We start from the raw sequence: 23,808 nt of genomic DNA, 5'->3' as shown, positions 1-23,808 counted from the left end.
TATTTGGGGAGCGATGTGGATGTTACCATTAAAAAAATCGTCGGGCGATCACGGGGCACCAAATCACTTTACAATCGCGTATGAAACCCTGCGATTTCCCTTCTCAGGGCTCTAGAATTGCCGAAACTTTCTGGTCTCACCACAAAGGATTAAAAAAACAAAAGGTCTTGCATCTCCCCATCCGCTGTCTGTTCGCGCACGCGCGTCAGCCCCCAGGTTCCTCCCTGGTGCCGGCGCCCCCCGGCGGCTGCTTGCAGGTGAGCATGAGCAGCAGCAGCAGTGGCAGGTGCCAGAGGCTGCAGAAGAACAGCTTCCGGGAGCTCTTCCGGTCCGCGTCCGCGTAGAACCGGAAGCCGAGGTAGGAAATGTACAGGTTGATGGGGAGGGAGATGGCGGGGAAGGTCCACGTGGTGACATCCAGGACGGGGGCGGCCGCGGACAGTCCGATCAAGGCCAGGCAGTGGCGCAGGGCGACGCGCCTGCACAGGGCCGGGTGGGTGACCGACATCATGCAGTAGCCGCCGCGGGAGTAGTCTTCCCGGAGGGCCCAGCTCAGGGCGTTGAAGTGGGGGAACTGCCAGGAGTAGAGGATTCCTCCCAGGAGAAACGCTCCTGTGTGCGGGTTGAGGGGAAAAGAGGAGACAAAGACACGCTGTCAGCAGAGAGTTTACAAAGGCATCGCTTCCTCTCGCCCGCAAGCCTGTCTGGTCCCGAGGCGGCCCCTCCGGATGTCACCCGGATCCCAGAGTCTCTGCCCGTCCCTGTTCTCACCTCCGCTAGTGCTGGCTGGCCTGGCATCGGGGGACGGGCCCAGGGGAGGGGGTAACTGCCCACTCTTCGAGATCCCCCACCCCCACCGCGGGACACTGAGCCCAGAGGCCCCTACCTGGGCGGGACCTCTGTGCAGGGGGCTTGGGCGGGGTCCCAAGGTCCCTCCCCAGGGCCGCTGGCGGCTCCCTGCCTGCAGTGGCAGTGAACTAGCCCCGGGCCTCTGTTGAGCATCCTGGCTTTTGTCTGTGTCCTGACAGTGTCACAGTGCACAGCCAGGGCTCCCATGGCAGGTGTCTGGCACATTCCACCTGCCGGCGCCATGTGGCAAGCAGGAGGCACATGTCAAATAAATGCGGTGGCATAAGGAACACGGAGCAGAATGAGAGCTTGTGTGTGGCTCTGTGGTTTTTCAATTGAGGACATATTAGTATCTTGAGCATCATTTAGCCCCTTTGTCTGGGACAGGGCCTCCCCTTGCCCAGAGGGGTGAGATGAAGGCCGCCATGCATGCGCCACCTGTCAGGTGGCAGAGGCTTTCCTGCAGTTTTCCTCATTTAATCGTGACTAGGGTGGGAGGTACGGTTCATGCTCATTATGTGAACCTGCACCGTCACAGATCAGAGGATGTTAAGTTCTACAAATAGAGGTGAGGGAGGGGTTCGGAAAGCCCGTGTGATGTGAGGATGGCCTCCCTCAGGTCAGGCAGCTCGCTTCTCGGCAGGAGACCGATTCACTCCTCACTTCCACCCGCAGACGTGCTCACAGAGCGCCTACGACGTGGCCAGCACCGTGCCGGGCACGGGGAAGGCATGGGAAGCGTGCATCCACCCCTCCAGAATGTGGTTTGCCGTTGGGGCCGCTCGTGAGTCTACGTCGCTACCCCAACTGCTGTACAGAAGTCCGTGCACTGGGGACACAGAGCAAGACCCCGCAGAGGCTGGCAGAGAAGGCCTCTTAGAGGAAGGGATGTCTGTGCTGAGCTCCGCGGGACAGGTGACCTCCTCCCGTGAGGGCTGGCAGAGGAAGAAGTGGTCACAAAGGGGCCGGAAGGTGTGTGGTGTAGACGAGGTATTAAAAGGGGAGGGAACACGCGTTAGGATTCACAGGGCTGGCTGTCAGAAGACAAATGGGTCAGTAGGACTGTACGATGATTTAAAAAAATATATCCAAACCAGAAAAGGGAAGCTAGTGTGGCTGGAGGGACGGGCTGGCGTGCCACCCCCACCCCAGGGGGCTGTGCCTCGTAAGTACTGGCCTGATCCCCAAAGCAGCAGGATACTGTGGAGACACGGGAACATGTTTAAGGGTGTGTGTGTGTGTATGCACGCACGTGCACGCCTGTGCATGTGCAGGGGGCTGTGAGGAATGGCCATCTGTGTCGGCCAATTTGAGAAAGAACACATTGGTGGCCCCAGAGCAGATACGGAAGGTTCCATCAGGGGCTGAGGAAATGAGAGGTGACAGGTGTTGGGGTCAAGGTGGTGACATTGGGGAGAAAAGAGGGACTTCAGGAGGCCGAGCGACAGGGAGTGAGTGCAGAGTAAAGTAAGGAGGGCAAGGAGGGCACGCCCTTGGTTTAGGGGCCCACAGAGACGCTGGCCAGCCTATGAGATGAAGACCAGAGGAGAGGCAGAGGACAGCCAGCCTGTGCCCTTGGGTGTGCTCACCCTGACACGCCTCTGGGACACCCAGATGGCGACCCGGCGGTCGTGAAGAGGGGCCTGAGCGAGGATAGGCCTCTGGGAGCTGCTCACACCTGCTCCTACCCCTGGCGTCCAGTCATTCACCTGAGCAGTGTGTTCTAGCACTGATTCGTGAGCCCACAGGGCAAACCAGACTTGGTGCCTCGCTCCTGACACGGAAGTGTCCCCTGAGGGGTCCCCGGTCAGCAGGCTGAGGGCTCCCGCACCCACTGCGTCACTGGTCCTGGCCGGCACTGTTCTGCACAGAGAGGGTGAGAATCTGTCACCAGAGTCCTGTTTCAGGTAATGAGGCTCTTTTCAGGCACCCCCCGTCTGTGGGAATGTCCAGAGAAGGAGGGGGCGGGCCCTCCTGCTAACCCAGCTCAGCGGGAGAGAAGGCGGTTTAAATAATTCTGAGTCATTCAGAAAACCAGGCTGGGCTCGGAGGTCCCGAAGGGGCCCTGGTGCGCACACGCGGAGGCGGACCAGAAGGAATGAGCCCTCCTTTCAATCTCTTATCTGTATTCCGCAACAGCGTGGGCTGCCGGGGGGGGGGGCACGGGGGGCAGGCTTCCCCGTCCTGTAAAAGACAGAATGGTGGCTTTTTGTTTTACTCCTATTGTTCTGGGCAGAAACTCGCCCATTTCTGAATTAAGTGTGTCAGGCAGTTGCAGAGTAGAGCTTGTGTTGGGTGCAGACCCGAGAAGAAGGGGACCTGCTTTCGGATCCAGTAATGGTTGCTCGTGGGTGCCGTGGGGCAGTCAGGTCCCTTTTGGCCCTCGAATATAACAAAGTGACAGAGACTTGACGGGAGCGTCCCTATTTCAGCAGCCAAATCCCTCAAATCCACTTTAACCGTATCTACAAATAACACAATACAGACATTTCAGTTCAGGTAAACACACTCCAATTCTCATGCTGATAACGGAAGCAGCCACTACACGCGGAAGCCACTCACTTGGTGACTAGGTGGCGGGTCTACCTCAGGCCAGGCGCCATTCTAGATGCGAGACGGAACCTGCTCCACGTCTGGAGGGAGGGGCAGACGCAGACCCACGTGACAGTGATGAGTGCTATTCCCAGTCGGGACAGGGGGACATGATGGGACACTGACGGCTCAGGGAGGGCCTTCCCAAAGGTGACAGGCACAGCATGGCCCAACTGAGTGGGAGGTGCACCATGTCAGGCCCTGTGAGGGGTCGCTTTCGGTAGGCTTCCGGGACAGCGTGGAGGCCGCAGTGAGGGACAGCGCGGGGCTGGGCCATGTGGGCGCCTGCGGACCGGGCAGGTGTCACGGGAGAGGTGGAGGTGGCAGACACCAATCCTGGGACCCAGCTGGGGACCCCGGGCACACGCACAGGTGAGTGTGCTCATGGTGGATGCATGAAGAGCTCCGCTTTGGGCCAACTGAAGTTTGAGGTGCCCCCAGACACGCCAGTTAAACGCCTTGGGGCTGTCCCACGCCAGGCACCGGGGGCGGGGGGGAATTCTATATAAACTGTCTCGCATCCATGACAGCCTTCTCACACCTGCCATTACTCTTCTTACAGATGAGAAGATTCGTTCACGTGCCCACCCAGGGATCTTCAGCACGACAAGCACAGGACACCGCACCTTCTTTTATCTACCTATTTATCTACTAAAGTTTTAATTAATTTATTTCATGGTGGGGGGTGGAGGGGCAGAGAGAGAGAGAGAGAGGGAGACAGAGATCCCAAGCAGGCTCTGAGCTGCCAGCGCAAAGCTGGACGCGGGGCTCGAATCTATGAACCGTGAGATCACCACCTGAGCCAGAACCAAGAGGTGGACTGAGCCACCCAGGCGCCCCATCCAGCACCTGCTTTTAGAACTGTTGCACGAGAGATATACAGGGATTGCTCGGGGGCGGCTGCTGGGTGCCAATTTAAACACCGGGACTGCTGGGTAGGCAGCAGGCTTCCGGGAAGGAAAAAAGTGTATTTGCTGGTTTATTAGGGGTCCCGGGACCTTAAAAAATAGTTTGTTTCTGTTAGAGACAAACGACATTTGTCTTGATAGGGAGGGCCCCTGGCGAACTGGAAAGGACAGAAGGCTGGACGCCTCCTCTGTGTGCTTGATGGACAAGCAGGTCATAAAGGGACCAGTAAAGAGGAGGCGCTGGTGGGGCCTCAGGGACTTGGGGGCCCTGTGACGTCCTGGCCATCACGGACGTGGAGCAGCCCGCCCTGGCTCAGCTCAGGACGGGGCTCACCCCCAAAGGGTCTGAGCAGATTCCGGGCCACAGTAGGCCAGCCGGGGTCCAGGGGGAGGCGGACAAGGCTGGCACGTGTCCTGACCGGGGAAAGGGCAGCAGCGATGACGGAGACCCAGGGGAGGGAAACGGGGGAGCTGGAGCACCCTAGCTGTTCTGTGGTCGAAGGGGATGAGGAAGAGCCGACGCAGCCCCGGAAACCCGACTGGAAAGGGTTAAGATGATCGGGGCCCCAGAGTGGGCTCTTGCTCGCCTCTCTCAAAAGCCCTCTCTTTTTTGTGTGCCAACTGGAGTATTCGGTCTTGCTCAATACGCATTTTCGGTTATGCTCCTGCCTAAAATAACATAATTAAAAAAATCATTTTCATAAGAGTAGCATGCTGCTTTTCCATGCGAGAGGAAATTGGGTGTGGGTTTGGCTCACGTCGCAAATGAAAGAGCTTTAGAAATCACAGCTTAGCCTTAATGGATCCTAATCAGGAAACCACCCCCCCCCACACGGTTCTCCTCCACGGGCTGTGTGCAGAGAGGAAAGATGTAAACCAAATTGCTCTCTTCATCAAGATAACGGGACCCGGAGCAGGAAGGCTTGGATTAGCTCTGGGGGTGCGGCGGAGCCCACCTTCCTCGTGGGCTAAACACAGAGTGCACCGCTTACTGACTCAGAGGCCTCGGCCCGGTGTCACCCACCCCCAGAGCAGGCTGTTTGTGCGCGGCCTGTCCTCTGGGACTCCGGGTATTTGCAGCGGGCCCACTGTGAGACAGGCGTGGTCTGTTCTCGGGACCCCTCTTCTGGAGCCTGGCCGGGGAGGGGGTGACACAAAGCGGGAGCGCTGCCTCTCGAGGTCACCTTCGGTGGAGCGCTCGTGGGCGACACACAGGAGGGTGGCCTGAGTCAGCCTCGGAGAGATCAGGGAAGGCTTCCCGGAAGCAGCGGGCTGCACACCGGCATCAGAAGAGGGTCTCTGAGTTTCGATCCATTCACACGATCCACGCCTTTTCTGCTTCTTTAGATGTGTTTTCTCAGTTTCCTGCCCCACTCTGGAGAGTCTTTGTACAGATCTGGTTTCATTGTATCTGGAAGACATGTCTGCTTCCTGTCTTTGAAGCAAGTATTTGTTGGCCTCCGAATACACAAAATGCAGAAAATCTAGGATGGAGGTGGCGTATCTGTGGGTTTGGTTCTCTGGAGGGCAGCAACTTCCTGGGATCAGGATGCCACAATCCCAGCTCAAGGGCAAAGAGCACATACATGGACCAGGCCGTGTGTGTGCCCTGCTCTGACGGGGGCGGGGGGGGGGATGACAACATATTAATATATTCACGTTAGGCGGGGCAAAGCTAACCAATGTCTTCTAGCGACGCTTTGCAAATACAGTGAAACCTTGGTCTGTAAGCCAAAGCTGTTCTAGGAATATGCTTGTCACCCAAAGCACTTGGATGTCAAAGTGAATTTCAAGAACCACTGGCTCAGTTGTGAGCATGTGACATTCGGCATCACGAGCCACAGGCATTGCAAGGCATCGCCCTTTTATCACGTTAGAATTTACTAAAAATGTTGCTCGTTGGGGCACCTGGGTGGCTCGGTTGGTTAAGCATCTGACTTCAGCTCAGGTCATTATCTCTTGGGTCATGATCTTGCAGTCCGTGAGTTAGAGCCCCGCGTCGGGATTCTGTGCTGACAGCTCAGAGCTTGTAGCCTGCTTCCGGTTCGGCGTCTCCCTCTCTCTCTGCTCCTCCCTTACTCGTTCTGTCTCCCATGTCTCAAAAATGAATAAACAGTAAAAAAAAATTAAAAGAGAAAAGAAACGCTTGGTCGTCTTGCAGAAGCCTCAAAGAACAAGTTACTTGCAATCCAAGGTTTCACTGCACGTGGATTTTAAAACCCTCCCGAGGGGCCTGGGCGGCTCAGTCGGTTAAGTGACCAGCTTCGGCTCAGGTCACAATCTCACTGTTCGTGGGTTCGAGCCCCGCGTCGGGCTCTGTGCTGACAGCTAGCTCGGGGCCTGGAGCCTGCTTCGGATTCTGCTCCCGCCCTCTCTGACCCTCCCTGCTCGCACTGTCTCTCTCTCAAAAATAAATAAAAAACATTAAAAAAATTAAAACCCTCTTGAAACATCTGCCAGTCATTTTTACAACACGCCAGCTGAGGGGGACCTCACTCACCGTCCCCTCTGCTCGGGCTCCAGGCGTAGTCCTGTCCCCAGCCCGCGTCCATCATTTTGTTGGCAAACAAACCCAAGGCAGTTGCAGCCAAATGGTTTCCCAAGAGGTTGGAGACAGACATCTTCAGCTTGGAGCCCTGAGCCCCTGGACCTGCTCTCCCGAAACAAAGTCCTTTGGGGATGGAGCTCAGTCAGTGGTTTCAGCGCGCTTCCTCGGCTGCCCCGTGGGCTCGCATTCAGCCCCTTCCCACCTCCACCCAGACCCATCCACTGTCATTCGCTGCCCGGCCATGGCCTCGAAAAACACCAAGACACAGCTCCTGCGGACCCTGGTGCTGGGTTCGGAGGCCTGCCTTCCTCGGTACGATGGGCGCCCTCCACCCACGGCCCTCGCCAGCCGCCCTGCCCCATGACCGGCTGTATTTGTGCTCTCAGGGCTGCGTGGTTACGTAAGCTGAGCCGAGCTGGGGGAGCAGAGCCAAACCCGGAGCTTCGGTCACAGCCTTTCTTCTGAGGGTGGACACAAAGGGGCTTGTGAGACAGGTCGGCTTCCACAGTGTGACGGACTCGGAGGGCGTGGCGGGATAAAGCGATGAAGGTGTGGGGTAGTTTGTCAACGGCAGGCCCACAGAAGGGAGGCTTGAGTCTTCTGAAAAGAGGGACCAGACTGAGCAACGTCAGCATGCCCTTGAAGAATTCCTTGGAAGGGACGCAGGAATGAGAAGAGGCACCAGGGCGGGCCCCTCTTCTCCCCTCCCCACATCACTGCCCACGCTGCCCAAGTCCACGCAGTCACCCCGACGCTTCAGGCAAAGGGGGCCGGGCCGTAGAGGACATGCAAAGCTCTGACTCCAAAAAAAAATGCGCTCTCTTCTCTTGTTGCTACTCCCTTACAGGGAGGTTGTGGGATTCTGCAGGTTCTCTAAGAAATTCAAACGTTCCTATCCCCCAGGTCCCCTCTGAGGGTGTTTCCACCTTTATTATCCGAATACGGATTTGTACACTGAACACTGCGGATCAAAGGTGCACGCGGGCCAGGCGCCGTGTCACCCTGAGGCTGCCCGTCCACAGCCACTTTGGGCCGACTCCCTCAGGAAGGCACTGGCCTTGCCCCCTAAAAGCTGTGACCGTGACCACGGGGTCAACCCAGGACCAGTGACTTTGAGACTCGACTTCCTCAGCCGTACCAAGTGGCTGGCCTCCAGTTATACCGTCCGTCTTGGGGCTAGCTACATTCTTCCTCAACCTTTTGTGTTTTTGTCTTTGAAGAGAATAGGGCTCTGAGAATGTTTGGTTTGCTGATATTCCCATGAAGATGTTCCTTGTTTACCCCGTCTTTAAAAATATCATTTGTCGGGGCGCCTGGGTGGGTGGCTTAGTCAGTTGAGAGGCCGACTTCGGCTCAGGTCATGATCTCATGGTTCGCAAGTTCAAGCCCCTCGTAGGGCTCTATGCTGACAGCTCAGAGCCTGGAGCCTGCTTTGGATTCTGTGTCTCTGCCTCTCTCTGCCCCTCCCCAACTCATGCTCTATCTCTCTCTGTCTCTCTCTTCCTCTCAAAAATAAACAAACCATAAAAAAATTAAAAAATATCATTTGTCTTGGGGCACCTGGGTGGCTCAGTCAGTTGATGATCTGACTTCCAATCAGGTGATGACCTCCCAGTTTGTGAGTTCAAGTCCCCCATCGGGCTCTGCACTGACAGTGTGGAGCCTGCTTGGAATTCTCTCTCTCCCTCTCTCTCTGCCCTGTCCCCACTCTGTCTCTCTCCCTCCCTCTCTCTCCCCCCCCCATCTCTTTCTCTCTCTAAAAATAAATAAGTCAACTTAAAAAAAACATCATTTGTTAATACGACCACTGAGACTAGTTAAGGAAAAAATCTCACATCAGATGAACACAGACATGCATTTTCAGGTTTGATTTCAAACCAGTGTGTTAAAGGAAAGAATCTCTTGAAGTGCTTGGGTTTGACAGTGCCAGTACTTAGTACGCCCTCAATAAGTATTTGTTGAATGAGTGAATAAATTCCCCCCTTTCCTAGTCTATTTTCTCGTCCTCCAATAAAGGAGGTAAATAAGGCAAAACAGTATGTAACGTTTTGCAGTTTACCTGCGGAGGCTAAAAAAACCCAATCCCTTTTTTTGTTACTAAAACCATCCATCTGCCAAATGCCACCTCCCGATAAGAGGCTGCTGCTGAGTCCTCATTTGTTGGCTCACAAAATGTCACATAATGTTGGCTGACATAATTAATGTTTACTGCACAACAACATTTGAATTACAAACCAAAGGCAATTTAGGCGTCAACTCTACAAGCAGGTCACCCCAGCCCATTCCACAAACTCCGAAGACCTGGGATTTAGTCAAATTTGGGAAAACAACAAAACAGACTCGGAGCCTTTCTAAGAAATGAGGGCGGTGGGGAGGGAGAGGTGGCTTTGGCGAGGAGGAGGGGCAGGTCCTCTGGAAGCCCGGGAGATAAACTAAGTCGTCCCTGGAGGTAAACACAGTGGCAAGGCCCTAATGCGTGTGGCTCCAGGCCTGCCGGGAGGGGGGCCGTCTGCTGCCCGCACTTATCTGCAGCGCCCCCACCCCCCCAGGCGCACCCCTCTGCTGGGGTCCCCAGAAGGTCACTTCTCGCACTGCTGTCCTGCCCCCACCCTCTCGTTTGGCCTTCTTGAGTTCTGCTGGTAAGCATTTTTAATGCGTTCTGCTAATAGCAGTTAAGCTAATAAATGAATGAATGAACGAACGAATAAGAAAAGGCAGAGTAATTAGGCAGGTGGGAGGAAAGGCCTAAGCCCGAATCTCAGAGGGACAGGGACCCACAGGTAAATTGGTAGGAGGACCTCTGTTGAGATCCACAGGGCTTTCGGAGTCCTTCACAGCTGGAACCGCCTCACCACGGAAAGGCAAGCATCAGGCACTCACGCTTCCCGCTTTCCACACACCGATCTGTCTAGTTCCCCTGTCCCTGTGTCCCCTCCCTGGCCAGGAGCCAGGCTCAACAAGGGGCAGGGCAGCCCCACACACTTGGCGTCCACACCACCAGGGTGTCCAAAGCAGTGAGAAAAACCATTTTCTCTGATAAAAACAACAACGGCAAAGTGGGGGTGGGGAAGGGAAAAAAATCAGAATATCCCACGGGATGGCCTGATGTTTTCTCAGGTGTCCGGCCCTTGCTGGAGGCGGGGAGGCAGGTTAATCTCTCCGGCTCGGGCCCTCTGGAGGTCTGAATTGGCCCTGTGGCCACCACGGAACCCACAAAGAGAGGTGGACGCTGAGAAGTGGGGGAAGGACTTGGGAACGTTGACGCGTCCGGAGTCCACAAGCTGTCTGGGATGCCAATCGTGTCCCTCGACTCCTTATTTTGTCCTCAACTAGACAGGACCTGAGGCTGTAGGAATTCCCACTGGCCTCTGCCTGGAGCTTTCCTCTCCAATCTTACCTGCCACCGTCTGGGCCCAGGACGGGGCCTCCAGGGAGGTTCACGTGGTCCTGGGGGAGGGGGACAGGCAGGGGGCTGAGGGACCCAAGATGTGGGTGTTGGGTACTCGATGTCCTGGCGGGGGAACCGGGGAAAGGACGAAGGAAGGGAATGCGCTCAGGGGCCTCTGCCTTCCTACAAGCACGCACCCCTACAAGCACGCACCCCTACAAACTCGAACCACGTCCACCTGTGCCCACATCCACCTGCAGGTTCAATGCCCCCAAGGAGGACCAGCCGGATGCTTTACTACATACTTGCAGGGTGAAACGGGAGTGGGGAAGGGTGGAGGCCAGGCCTGGACAGCAGGGACCCCACCAGAGAGGGGGCGGTGGGAGACGGATCGGCACAAGGCTCGGGGGGAGGACCCAGGAGGGTCGGCATCGCTGCTTGCCAACTGCACTGCGGCACGTGTGAGTCATCCGGAACTCGGGGCCCTTGCTCCCCGCCTGCTTAAATAGCCAAGGGGCCTCGGCTGCCTTTCAGTAAAGCCCCAGTTTCCAGTCAAGCAGCTCGCCTGGGATCACGGCCCCTGCCGCGCACTGTACTGCTGCACCTGGGGAGGTGAGGCGGGTGCACAGTCCTCTGAAGGCCGATTTCTTGCTAACGCTCTTACAGCTCCAGGATTTGACACCTGCCTGCCGCTCCCTGAAGATGCTGGACATGCTTTCTGCGAGGGTGAGGCCTGGCTTTTAGGGATTCTTGTGCCCCTCGGTGCCCAGCGCACAGAAGGTCCTCACAGACACCTGTACCACGAGGAGGGCCAACCAGCCGAGCGGGTGGCCTCCCCCTCCTTCCTGTCACTGCAGCTCAGTGGAGCACAGCAAGGACTTCTCCATCCGTTCGCCTCTCCAAAGGGATCATCACCCTTCGGAGGTTCAGAGACAGAATGACTTGGAGATGCCACAGAAGAACCCGGATGAGAGCCATGACCTCTGGGGGCGATCCAGACGACACCCGGAGCGGGGATCAAATGACGCCACCTGCCCCCACCCTGTGCCCATATGCCTATGGAGTCCCCAGGTACTGTCACAGCCAGAGCTCCCTTGGTTCCGTCTTTTCAGGCTAGTGGCTCAGAAAGTGGTCCCTGGACCCCGGGCACTGGCATCACTGGCAGCAAATTGTTAGAAATGAAAATTCTCAGGCCCCAGCCCAGACACACTGAACCAGAAACTGGGGGGGGGGGGGCAGGGCTCAGGAATCTGGGTTTTATTTATCAAGCTGCCCGGTGACTCTGACGCACACTCAAATTTGGGGGCCACTGTTTTAGACTTTGGCAAGACCACAGGTGCCGTCTCCTGTGATGCCCTAGTGTTTGAAGCGGGAACTCACGAGGAAGGCGGAACCGGGTTCACAAGGACACCGTCGTGTCCCTGGAGGCAGAACCAACTAAATCCAAGAATGGGAATGCAGGGTGCCATCTGCTACTGTCCATGTGTGGCTGTGAGCACCTGAAATAGGGCTACGGGGACTGAAGAACTGAATGTTAAAGTTGATTTAGTTTAAACTCAAAGTGAAATTGCCACATGTGGCCAGTGGGCACTGTTCTAGAAGGTGACAAGACCATATACATAATCACATCCAACCTAGTGGCTAAAATCCCAGCAACAGAGATGTTGAAACTACACTCTTGCAGACTCTGCCTTATTTCTTTTCTTTTTCTTTTTTTTAATGTTTGTTTATTCTTAAGACAGAGAGAGAGTGTGAGCACAAGCAGGGAAGGGGCAGAGAGAGAGGGAGACACAGAATCGGAAGCAGGCTCCAGGCTCTGACCTGTCGGCACAGAGCCCGACGCGGGGCTCGAACTCGTGAGCTGTGAGATCACAAAATGAGCCGAAGTTGGACGCTTAACCGACAGAGCCACCCAGGCGCTCTGTGACTCTGCCTTATCTCTTTCACCACTTCTGATCCTTGCACTGAGCTGAGGCCCAATACATAATTGGCAACTGATGGAGGATTAACTTAGTTTTGTCTGGAAGATACCGATCGATTCATTCATTCAACGTCATCAAAGGTTGGCTGTTGATGTCAGGTTTGCTCTATCAGATTTATGTTATGAAACTTTCTCGGAAGCAGTTGGAGGCATCACGTAAGGTAACCTTCCCTCTGGAAATCTGACAAGACGTTAGGTATACAACTGGGCCCGAGGGTGAATCAGAATTCTGGGGACCGTAAGCCGCGTCGTAGTGGTGTGCTCCACAATGTGTTTTCGGGATTTGAAGGAAAAGGACATGCTACAAGTCAAGTGCTGGAGGAACTCCTCTTTGTGGTGACACAAATCTGTTGTGGGTGGCACCACTTCATGCCAGGGGTCCGTTAGGCATGTGATGGGTCTCTTTTTTCGAGATAAGCATGGATTTTGACCCTGCAACCTAAAACAAAGTATAGCCTGGCCTTTGCTATTTCTCACTAACGGATCTGTATACACGTGATTAAATGTGGTTACGGAAAGACTATACCCCACAGTTTTTAAAAAAGAAATATTTTAAATAGGACTATTAGCAGCTTAGCTAAATCCATACTGTCCCTGAACAAATACAGGCTCCTGTCTGAGCGGGTGCTCTAAGTGGGGAGACTTGCAAAGTTGTTTTTCTCTCTGGCCTCTGGGGATGCAACCCCAGAGAACACAGGTTGAGGCTCAAGTCCTCTGAAGGACCCTTTGTAGGAGTACAACAGAGGCCGCGAGCAAGAATCGGGTGACCAACAGAGCGCAGAAGCGACCGAGTTGCTCTGCCCCCACCCATCTCCAGGGATATCTGTCCTCTGGACCTATAATCCTTGACCCTGACTGTGACTCTGTCTGGGATTCCCCAGAGAGAAAATGGAGTTTTGGGGGTCTTGTTCCTTTTTTGTTGTTGTTTATTAACTTTGAGAGAGAGAGAGGCAAGGAGGGGCAGAGAGAGAGGGAGAGAGAGAATTCCAAGCAGGCTCCACACTGATAGCACAGAGCCTGACACAGGGCTCGATCTCATGAACTGTGAAATCGTGACCTGAGCTGAAATCAAGAGTGGGACACTCAGCCGACAGAGAGACGCAGGAGGCCCTGTTCCTTCAGGCTGGGTGTGGGGAACCATGTAAGGGTCTGGAAGCGGGGGGGACCGTCTCTTTCAGGCAGGCAGGTGACTCGGAACACGACATCGCTGCAGAGAAGAGGGGGTCCCTTTCACGGGCCCCACCTCAAATGTCTGGGCAATCACTAGAAAGGGCTGGAGGGGTACAGGAGGGGAGAGGAGGGAAGGGCGAGGGGAGCCGGAAGTCTGGGTGGAGACTGAGACTCCAGGCAGAACTAGGAGGGGGCTCCCCCAGGAATCTGTGGTCTGCAGGTGTGCTCTCTACACATATCCGCAAATGAGGGGAAAATTCAGACACCATCTAGTCCGGAGATGTCAGACCCAGGCTCCCTGTGCCCTCACCTCCGTTCAAGATGGCATCACCAACAACGGAGCTGGCGCTCTACCCCCACGAATGGAGGCAAGCTTGCTATGGGCAGAACAAGGGCCAGGTAACAGGACGAATTGCTCCGAGCTGCCAGACTGATAAAATCTCATGATTTTTGAGGTTATTTGCGTGCTCTGCATGAAACTGTCTACTATACAGATGAGGAATACTTAACAAGAACTCACTTCATCCTCACCACAACTGCATGAGAGGGGACCACGGGGGAGACAAGGGGACAGTAGTATAAGGAAGTCTAGAACATTCCAGTGAAGTCTAGAACTAGCCACCTGGGTGGCTCAGTCAGTTAAACGCTCGAAATCGGCTCAGGGCATGATCTCACGGTTCATGGGTTCGAGCCCCATGTGGAACTCTGTGCAGACAGCTCAGAGCCTGGAGCCTGCTGCAGATTCTGTGTCTCCCCCCCTCTCTGCCCCTCCCCTGCTCATGCTCTGTTTCTCTCTCTCTCTCTCTCTCTCTCAAAAATAAATAAACATTAAAAAAAAAAAGTCTAGAACCTTCTAAAGGGCACCCCTGCTCTGGAGCACTCGCTCCTCACCACTGTGCTGCCATTGCTCCCACACGGATGAGATTACAGTTTGGGGTTTGTCACTGAACAGATGAGTGGTAACGTTCTAGAACATCTTACCTGGAGATTCGTGAAACACCAACATTTTACAGGATATTAAAATCGTGCTAAGAGACAATCACGCTGGAGGTGTAATCATCTTTGTAAGCTTGCCAAGTCAGAGTGTAAGGGCTTTTATGAAAAGTTTCAGAAATGTGGCTTACGGGGCAAACGTTTATGGTCAACTGCCTTTTGATCTCTCATCTGAAAAATATGTACTTACGTCTACTGCAGGAAACCTCACCACTTCCTTCCTAAGTGTTGGTCAGGAACACTAATTACCTGGCTAATTAGACTGTGAAACTTCCTTTACAGATGGTAAAAAGGAGCTATTTTCACCCCGCAAATTTCGTTGTGACATACCACCAAAAAAAAAAAAAAAGTAGATGGGTTTCAATGGTTTTATTATAGACACCATGAAGGACTTAAGCAAATCATATAAAGGTAAATTAGAAACTAATGAAAAGAGTCTGCTCTTTTGTAAGGGGGTGGGGGGGGTCACCTGGTTCTGTGGGGGTGAAGAGCTAACGCACAGGGCCGACGCAAGGCCGCAGCCCCTTGGACTGGGGAGCCTGGAGACCGAGCCCCGGACACCTGCTCCACGAAGTCCCGAAGGACGGATCAGCCCTAACTGGATCCGTTTTGGGTACTGGCTTTTCACTCACCTGTTGTCACTGCACTGCTTTGTTTTTCTTTTCCCCCTAGATACTCCCTGCACACGTCTCCCCGGAAAACCAGAGACCACGGTCCCCCTTCAGCTATGCCTCCCTCACCAGCAGACTGCCGCACCAGCACATTTGGTACAACAGCCCCGTGGGGGCACGGGGCTGAAAGGGACGCTAAGGTCCCGGGGAGGAAATGCCTCGGACTGGAACGTGCGAATGCAGAAGGGCCGCGGAGGGCTGGTTCCTGGCGCCCCCACTGGCCCAAGCCCAGGCCGCTAGGCCTCGCACAGGAGACACTCACCAGCGTCCAGGCTGCCGGTCGCTGCCGTCCAGCCCATGACAGGGGGGATGGCCCCAACGACGGCTCCGACCCACGTGTTGGCAATGCTGATCCTCTTCAACGGGGTGTAGCAACAGGTGTACAGGAAAATGTTGAAGACCCCCAGGGCGCCCGTGAGGGGGTTCACCCCCCAGGTCAGCAGGGCAGCTCCAGGAACCGCGCAGCAAGTGGCGAAGGACACGGCTAGCAGCGGGCTGAAAGAGAGCAGCGGAGGCGGAGCAATCACTTTCCAGTCCAGCTGAGCGTGCGTGCGGCCGGCGCGGCGTCAGAGCCGCCTGCGATCAAACCATCCATCTACGTGGTGTCTTCCCGACTACGGGGCATCGGGCCCACAAAGAGGAAGGGCCGTGCCTGCAGGGGCTCATGGCTGCCCCCTCTGACGTGTGCTGCCGGGGCTGAAGGTAAACGGTCCCCTGGAGAGCGCCCTGGGCTGGTTCTGTCCCTTCCTGGCTGTGGGATGTGGGGCACCACTCTGCCCACGGGTACAGCTGCGAAGGCTCCCTGGTCGCCCGCAGGCTGCAGCGAGGCCTGAGGCAAGCCCGGCCTGCTGGGCACAGGGCTCCCCTGTCAGCGCAAAGTAGGTGACAGCCACGGATAGGCCACCCGGAGCTCAGTACCGGTGATGTCTGGGCCAAATCAGAGTCTTCCCTCTGCCCACGTATTTATAGTTTAAACCCATCACCCGATTAGCAGTAACAGATTACGAGAGGGTGTCTGAGCATACCTATCTGTAATAAATTACAGGCTTGGCAAGGGACCGGCCTGGTGCCAAGAGCCACACACCGGGGGCTGCTCCCGGCGGACAGCTCAGTTTCGGTGCCACAGCTGGTTTCAGAGCGACGGGATCTCCAGAGGAGCTGCGCCGTGTTACATATGCAGCGAACATGGTCAAATACAAATCTCCACCAGCCAGGACAAGCCTACAACGGGTTTTCACCAGAGCCCACTTTTTTTTTCTTTAAGTTTATTTATTTATTTTGAAAGAACAGAGACAGCATGAGTTGGGGAGGGACAAGGAGGGAAGAAGAGAGAGAATCCCAAGCAGGCTCTGTGCGACTCGAACTCACGAACTGTGAGATCATGACCTGAGCCGAAGTGACGCTTAACTGAATGAGCCACCCAGGCGCCCCCAGGGCCCACTTTTTACGGTGGATTTTATGTGCGATCTTATGAGAGACCTTTTACCGGTGTGCATAAATCGGGCCTATGAGCTCCTGACTATATGTGGGTTTATTTACTCTTTCTTTAGAAACCCGAAGAAGTCCCTCAAGCCTGCCTTCTCCTTGTGGAGGCCAAAGTTCCACCTCCAAGGAGGCTGCATGGGGCTCGGTGATCCCACTGGATCAGAACCTGTGGCCGCCCGCCCAGGAGATGGAACCCAGTGAAGGGGCTTTGGGATGGCGAAGTCCAGGGGCTAGAACGGAGAGAGATTTCACCCATCCTGATGGTCAATTTCCACCCTGCCTCCTGGCTACCACAGGGCACTGGCTCCCCGCCTCCACAGCATTCAGCAAGGCCCGCTCGAACTTTTACTCTGCCCTGTCCTTCCTTCCAGTCATTCCCAGCACTGTCCCTCTCCACCGGAGAAAGACCTCCGCCCACACCAACTGGCCCCACTTCCCAGATGAGAAACTGGGAAGACGCCTCCATGCTGTGACATCGCACCCGTGCCCAGAGGACAGAATTCAGACAGCCAAAAACGCCGAGCAAATGTTAGGACTGCTGTCCTTCTTGCAATAAGGCAGTTTACAGCTTATAAGAACAGAGGTGTTTTTTTTTTTCCCCTTTCCTACGGGGACTGTAAAAAGCGAGCTTTATTTTGGGTGGGAGAAAAATGTGGCTCATAAACATTTTTATTTTTCCTGAATTGGACCTTGTGTTAAAAAAAAAAAGAAGAAGAAGAAGGTTGTTTGCTCCTTCTAGGTCTGTGGAAGCCAGTTGAATTCAAAGGTATTAGTGTTATGAAAAGCCCTTTTAGAAAGGCACACATGAATTTAATTTATGGAGATAAAAGGCAATTTTACATGGAAGTTTAGTTTCTGCCCCTGGTAGGCATCACAGAAAATCACGAGGCTTAATTTTGGTGTTTAAATCAGTGTGCTCAAGGGCACGGATGGAAACTGTGTAGATGGACAGGCTACACAAACAGAAATGGGACCATTTCCCCAGGTAGCCGGGACCATCCCCAGCACCTAGAAGCTCAGGGGACATGTTCTCTCCTGGGACAAGGAGACCCGAACCAGGGACCTTCATGGGTTTCCCATGGTACGGGCTAAGGTACTCCAACTGTAAACTCGTGAACATTATCTTCCTGCGATGCTTTCATTTTCCTAAAACGTCTATTAGGAAAGCAATGTATGTTCTTCTCAGAAATCGTGAAACTACAGATAATTGCAAATAAGAAGTTCTAAATTATTCAGCGAAACACCCTGATTTATATCTTTTTAGCCTTTTTTCAATGCTATATCTATTTAAAAATAGTAGGGAACATACTGAACTTAAAGACTTTCTTTCAATACATCTTCTTTTAAAAGTTTATTTATTTTGAGAGAGAAAGAGGAGGAGGGAGAGAAATAGAGTGGAGAGAGAGGAGAGAGAGAGAGAGAACCTGGAACCTGACCCGTGAGTCATGATCTGAGCCAAAATCAAGAGTTACATGCTTAACTGACTGAGCCACCCTCATGCCCCGATATTTCGATATATCTTAATAATTTCCCTGTGCTATTCAAAATTCTTTTGTAACATCATCATTAATAGGTACATACTGGCCTATTCTGTGCATATGACACAATTAATTCGGTCACTATAGTCTTTCTGGACACTTTGCATTTTTCCTTTTAAACGAGGAATAACTTTGACCTATGTATCTTACAGACAGACTCTTGTTCATAGTTCTGACTAGGGTAAGTCCTGAGGGTAAACTCCCAGGCGTGTGCCTGCAAGGTGAGATGACACGCACAGCTTCAGGGCTTTGACCTGGACCCCAGGCTATGTCCCAGAGGGTTTAGGCTTAGTTACACTCCCACCAGCAGTACATGAGAAAGCCTATTATTTCTAGAGCCCGTATCAACACTGGGTATGGCATTAAACACAAACCAAAGGCTAACAATATAAAACATGTCTATTGAGATAGTATTTTCCCCATTTCACAGAAGAGAAACTGAGGCTCAGATGGCCCTTGACCAATGAGAGGAATGGAGTGTCGAGCCCAATGTACAGTTGAAAAATCCACGTGTAACTTGTGACTCCCCCAAAACTTAACTACTGATAGAACCATGAGAGATCCATACTGAGATCCATAAGTTACTGCAGAGACAAACTGCAGAGATGATTAGTGCCACACAAGGTACTTTATTAATACTTTTTAAATTCTTTTTGATGTTTGTTTATTTATTTTTGGGGGGAAGGGAAGAAAGAGCATGATTTAGGGGAGGGACAGAGAGAATCCCAAGCAGGCTCTGCACTGTCAGTGCAGAGCCCGACATGGGGCTCAATCTCATGAACTCCAAGATCATGACCTGAACCAATATCAAGAGTTGGATGCTCAACGCTCTGAGCCACCAAGGTGCCCACATGTGGCATTTTATTTTATTAAAGTTTATGTATTTGAGAGAGGGAGAGAGACACAGAGAGAGAGAGAGAGAGAGAGAGCGAGCGCATGTGTGCACACAAGAGGGAAAAGGGCAGAGAGAGAGGAGGGAGACACAGAATCACAGAGCCTGACATGGGGTTCAAACTCATGAACTGTGTGTGAGGTCATGACCTGAGCCAGGATCAGGAGTCAGATGCTTAACCGGCTGAGCCACCCAGGTGCCCCCCCGACCCCCATCTGGCATTTTAAATGGATGCTGGCAACATGAGGTTGTTATGAAATTGTGACAGCAGCTAATTTTACTCAGTTATGACTTAATACTGCATCTTCACACGTGTTCCTTTTCTCTCCACTCAAACGGCACCCTGTGCAGTCTGCAAATGCTTGCGTGGGTAAGTTTTGATAAATTTTAACTGTATATAATAGATTTCTGTATATTTATGGTAGTATGTGATAGACTAGCATCTACAAATATATATATGCACCCAGGACAGACCTTTTTAATTTTTTTGAAATTTCTAAGCTATGTGGCTTATGAGTTTTTTACATTGTTGCCAATTTCCAACTTTTTTTCTAATATATTTATGGGGGGAAAATCCACATATATGTACCAAGTGACCTCTGGGCTACTTTTTAAAGCATGATTTAACCATGAAATCTTTAAAAATCATGGTGATATTAGAGCTGTTTCAATTTAGCCATTCTAGAGGTGCCTGGGTGGCTCAGTCGGTTAGGCATCCAGCTCTGGCTCAGGTCATGATCTCACAGTTTGTGGGTTTGAGCCCTGCATCAGGCTCTGTGCTGACAGCTCAGAGCATGGAGCCTGCTTTGGATTCTGTGTCTCCCTCCCTCTCTGCCTTTCCTCTGCTTGTGCTCTGTCTTTCTCTCTCTCTCAAAAATAAACATTAAACAAAATTTTAAATATTTAGCCATTTTAATAAAGAAATTTATTTCTGATGCAGAAAAATATTAGTCAAGAGAGTTCACTTCTCATCTCGGCTAAACACAACTATGATTTTCTGCCTTGGTGCACAAAGACATCCAAGTGAAACCTCAAAGACTGCCATCTTGTCATTTCACGTCAATTACTCAGTGCACTTCTCCTCCTAATCCCACCGCTCAGCCCCTGATCAAAACCCCCATCTGCGCTCTCTCATTCCTGAATGGGTTTTGGAAAGTATCCCAAACCTGGATGTGTGTGCCACACACACACACACACACACACACACACACACACACACAGTTATTTTCCCTTTTATCATTTATTCTGTATTTAAAGTGTCATTAAACATTTCCCCCCCGCTATTCGTTTTGCTCCTTTTATATCTGAATTCCTCAGCCATTTGCTTCCATTTCAAGTGCTGCTCTGAGGCCTGATTTCTAGAAGCAAAACTAGAAAGGCTAAGCAGGTTTCCCTGTCATGAGCAGTCCCTGATGGGCGAGGGCCGAGCTGGGACGCCCCAGGGGAGCCCAGGGCGTCCCGACCTGGGGTCTCCAGACCCACAGCATCAGCATCACCGGACTTGCCAGGAACCCAGGTGATGTGGAGGCTTGCTGATGTCTGCGACCCGCCGCTGCATCGTTACCAGGGTGGGCGGGTCCTGACGGAGGCTGAGCCCATACAAGGCCTCCCTCTCCACCATCTACCTTGATTTGATCTAGTCATGCTGCGAAGCGCTCTGGCCCATACATGGGTGACACGCAGCAGGCGCGGCCGTCTTGATAATCTTGTGGATTCTGGGTGATGGGGACCCTGGGGTTTGCTGCACTATCTCTAACTGTTGTGTCTCCAGGAACATTTTCGTACCAAAAAAATTTTTTAAAGGGTTTACTATTCTTCTTATTAGTAGTATATGGTTTCCAGATATAGCATAACTAAGCCTGGTTGACAAGAATCAGGTGGTCTGGGTTCAAGTTCTGATTTGAACCAGCTCTGTAAAAGTGGGATTTACCCACTAATCTCTCTGATCCTTGGTTCCTCAACTGTAACATAGGGATGTATGAGCGCTTTTAAAAAAATGTTTATTATAATTTTGAGAAACAGTGAGAGAGAAAGAGGGGGGGAGAGCATGAGTGGGGCAGGGGCAGAGAGAGAGACAGAAAGAATCCCAAGCAGGCTCTGTGATCACCCCAACACGGGCTCATTCCCACTACCGTGAGATCATGGCTGAGCCAAAATCAAGAGGTGGACGCCTAACTGACTGCGTCTTTCGGGTGCCCCTGTATTGGGGCTATTTTGATGGCACAGGTCAAACTGGCTTACATAAAAGTCCTCAGGAACATGAGCACAGGGAAGGTGGCGCTCTATCACTGAGCTGTATGACCGTGAGCCAAGTACCTACCCCTTGGTCTCAGTGTCTTCATCTGTAAAGTGGGAGGCACTCGCGCGTGAAGAATTAAAGGCGGTCATGTAAATAAAGCACTTAGCCCAGGCCTCCCTGAAAGAGCACATAGTGTTCACTGGTTTGTTTACCAAGATTCCTCTCTGTTATCTAGTCGGCCACTAGGCGAAGTGTGGGTATTCAGCAGTGAGTAAAAGAGGCAGCAATGTTTCCGCTAAAAAGGAAGGTAGACATTAAATAAACACAAGGACTACCAACGTTCAAATTGTAAAATCAACCACAAGAACTGGCAAAATGAGACGGCAGGATTTAAGTCGGAAGCAGAGCTGGAGGTGGCGGGGGATACGCTTTCAATAAATTGTTTCCACTGATTTATTCTTTTCAGACTTATGAAGACATCCGGATATGTGTTAGAATACGAACACAGGTGTAGATATAGTCAAGAAAGTCATCTCAATTATAAATTATAAAAAGCACCGTGGACACCTGGGTGGCCCAGTCGGCTGAATGTCCAGCTTTGGCTCAGGTCACGATCTCACAGTTTGTGGGTTCGAGCCTCCCATCAGGCTCTGTGCTGACAGCTTGGAGCCTGAGCCTACTTCAGATTCTGTGTTTCCCTCTCTCTCTGACCCTCCCCTGCTCATGCGGTCTCTCTCTCTCAAAAATAAATAAAACATTAAAAAAAAGCATGATGGCTGCATAGCATTTCCCAACAGTATTTAAAGCTGTTAGATTAAAACAGCTTTCTATTTGTTATTTAATATTTATTTACATTTTTGAGAGCGAGTGAACGAGTGAGCAGGGGAGGGGGAAAGAGAGGGAGAGAAAGAATCCCAAGCAGGATCCGTGCTGTCACAAGCGCAGAATGGAGCCCAACGTGGGGCTCGAACTCACAAAACCGTGAGATCGTGACCTGAGCTGAGACCACGAGTCAGATACTTAAGCAACTGACCCACCCAGGTGCCTTCTAATTTTTATTTTCAGCTATAAATTTAAGAATTTAACTTTATTATATCAAATTACCAAAAAGAAAAAAAGTAAAAATAAAATAAACCAGCATCAAGAAAAAGTAGATGGGTCACATGGGCACATTATGTTTTTCCTGATGTAGCTACGGCAGTGACTGTGATGGACTCTGTTAAGAAGGGAAGATTCAGATCTCCAGGAATGGTTCTCACCGGAGTGAACTTCCATAGGAAAGATCAGAAAAGCAGAATGGGGTGTGATGGCACTGTGACCAATTTCTAACTTTCAATAAAATGGAATACAGGGATGAATACAGGCAAACAGCACTCCGGGGAGGAGAAGGGAGGTGGTGGCAGAATAAAGGAATCTAGCCATTGAACTAAAATGATTCTTTTTTCATGTTCATTCACTCATGCGGGCAAATTGGTTCACAGCTCATGCTTGGGGCTGAATGATGATTTATTTCCAAAGTCCTATCCAAAACGGAATTGGATTTCAAATGGAGAGATGTCTCTATGGAGCCTTCTCCTGCCCAGGCTACTTCAGAAAAAGACAGACCAGAGCACTGGCGGGGGTGGGGGGGGTGGGGGTGGGGTTTGTCAACACATTCCTATGAATTATTTATTCTTCCTTGAAAATACTGTATTCCTTCATGTACTAAACACCAATCCTTAGTAAACTCTGGCGAATTAGGAACAAAGGAGGTGAAATATATGCAAGCTTTAATTTGATGACTATTTATTGCACTTAATAAACATGATCTACATTATGTGACTTTGAAATAACTTACTGGAGAAATGTGGTCTTTCTGTTTAAGTAAATGTGTCAGAGAGGTCTGTGAAATGTGACATTAAATCCAGAAAGCTTATATTGTAAGCAGCTCTGTAGGTAATTGGTTTATACAAAAGTTAATCTCATACCTCTTGGCTTTTCTTCCAGAATAAATGATTTTTAAGTTACAAAATAAAATTTCCTTTGGTTAACGATGAAAGAAAACCCCAAACCTTAGCCAAACCAAGCCAATTTCGCTTCCATTTCCTGGATGAATTCCACATTTGAGCTCTGACCTGAGTTTGTTGGGGGTAGGCTCCTCCAGAAAACTACTTTGAGATGTGTCCCCAAAATCTTATTCAGGAGTTTTCTATTTCTGAACAAGACTCAAGTTACAGCTACTGCAAGGTAGGACAGGACCGAGGAAAAGGCAGAATTTAAGGGACAGGTAAAGTCAATGCGGATGCAAGATGTAGAAAAGGAGAGAGAGAGAGTCCCCGCTGTCAGTGGAGCCTGATGCAGGGCTCGAACTCATGAACTGTGCATGAGATGATGGCCTGAGCCAAAATCAAGAGTTGGATGCTTAACTGACTGAGCCACCCAGGATCCCCTGCAAGACGTGTTTTAAAAGAGAAATTAAAAACATTTAAGAGAAATTCAAGAAGAGGCAGGTGTTTTTGGCATGACTGAGTTCAGAACGCAGAGATGTGGCATTAAATTGAGAAACATCCCCCCC

At 51.8% G+C, this 23,808-nt stretch overlaps 1 protein-coding gene across 2 annotated transcripts in view; it reads right to left on the bottom strand.

Annotated features, from left to right (window-relative positions):
- Positions 1-6: 6 nt before the first annotated feature.
- The window catches only part of LOC115282216 (protoheme IX farnesyltransferase, mitochondrial), a 126,683-nt gene continuing 102,881 nt past the window's right edge, over positions 7-23,808 (bottom strand). For both annotated transcript variants that reach the window (XM_029928119.1, XM_029928120.1), the window contains exons 6-7: positions 15,363-15,595; positions 7-612 (exon numbers count right to left, since the gene is read on the bottom strand). In XM_029928119.1, coding sequence (XP_029783979.1) covers positions 206-612; positions 15,363-15,595 — 640 coding nt within the window. In that variant the 3' untranslated portion in view covers positions 7-205. The remainder of the gene's footprint in view (positions 613-15,362; positions 15,596-23,808) is intronic.

Source organism: Suricata suricatta, chromosome 17 (assembly GCF_006229205.1).
Source record: "Suricata suricatta isolate VVHF042 chromosome 17, meerkat_22Aug2017_6uvM2_HiC, whole genome shotgun sequence".
Taxonomy (NCBI): domain Eukaryota; kingdom Metazoa; phylum Chordata; class Mammalia; order Carnivora; family Herpestidae; genus Suricata; species Suricata suricatta.
This window is presented reverse-complemented; position numbering and strand designations above follow the sequence as displayed.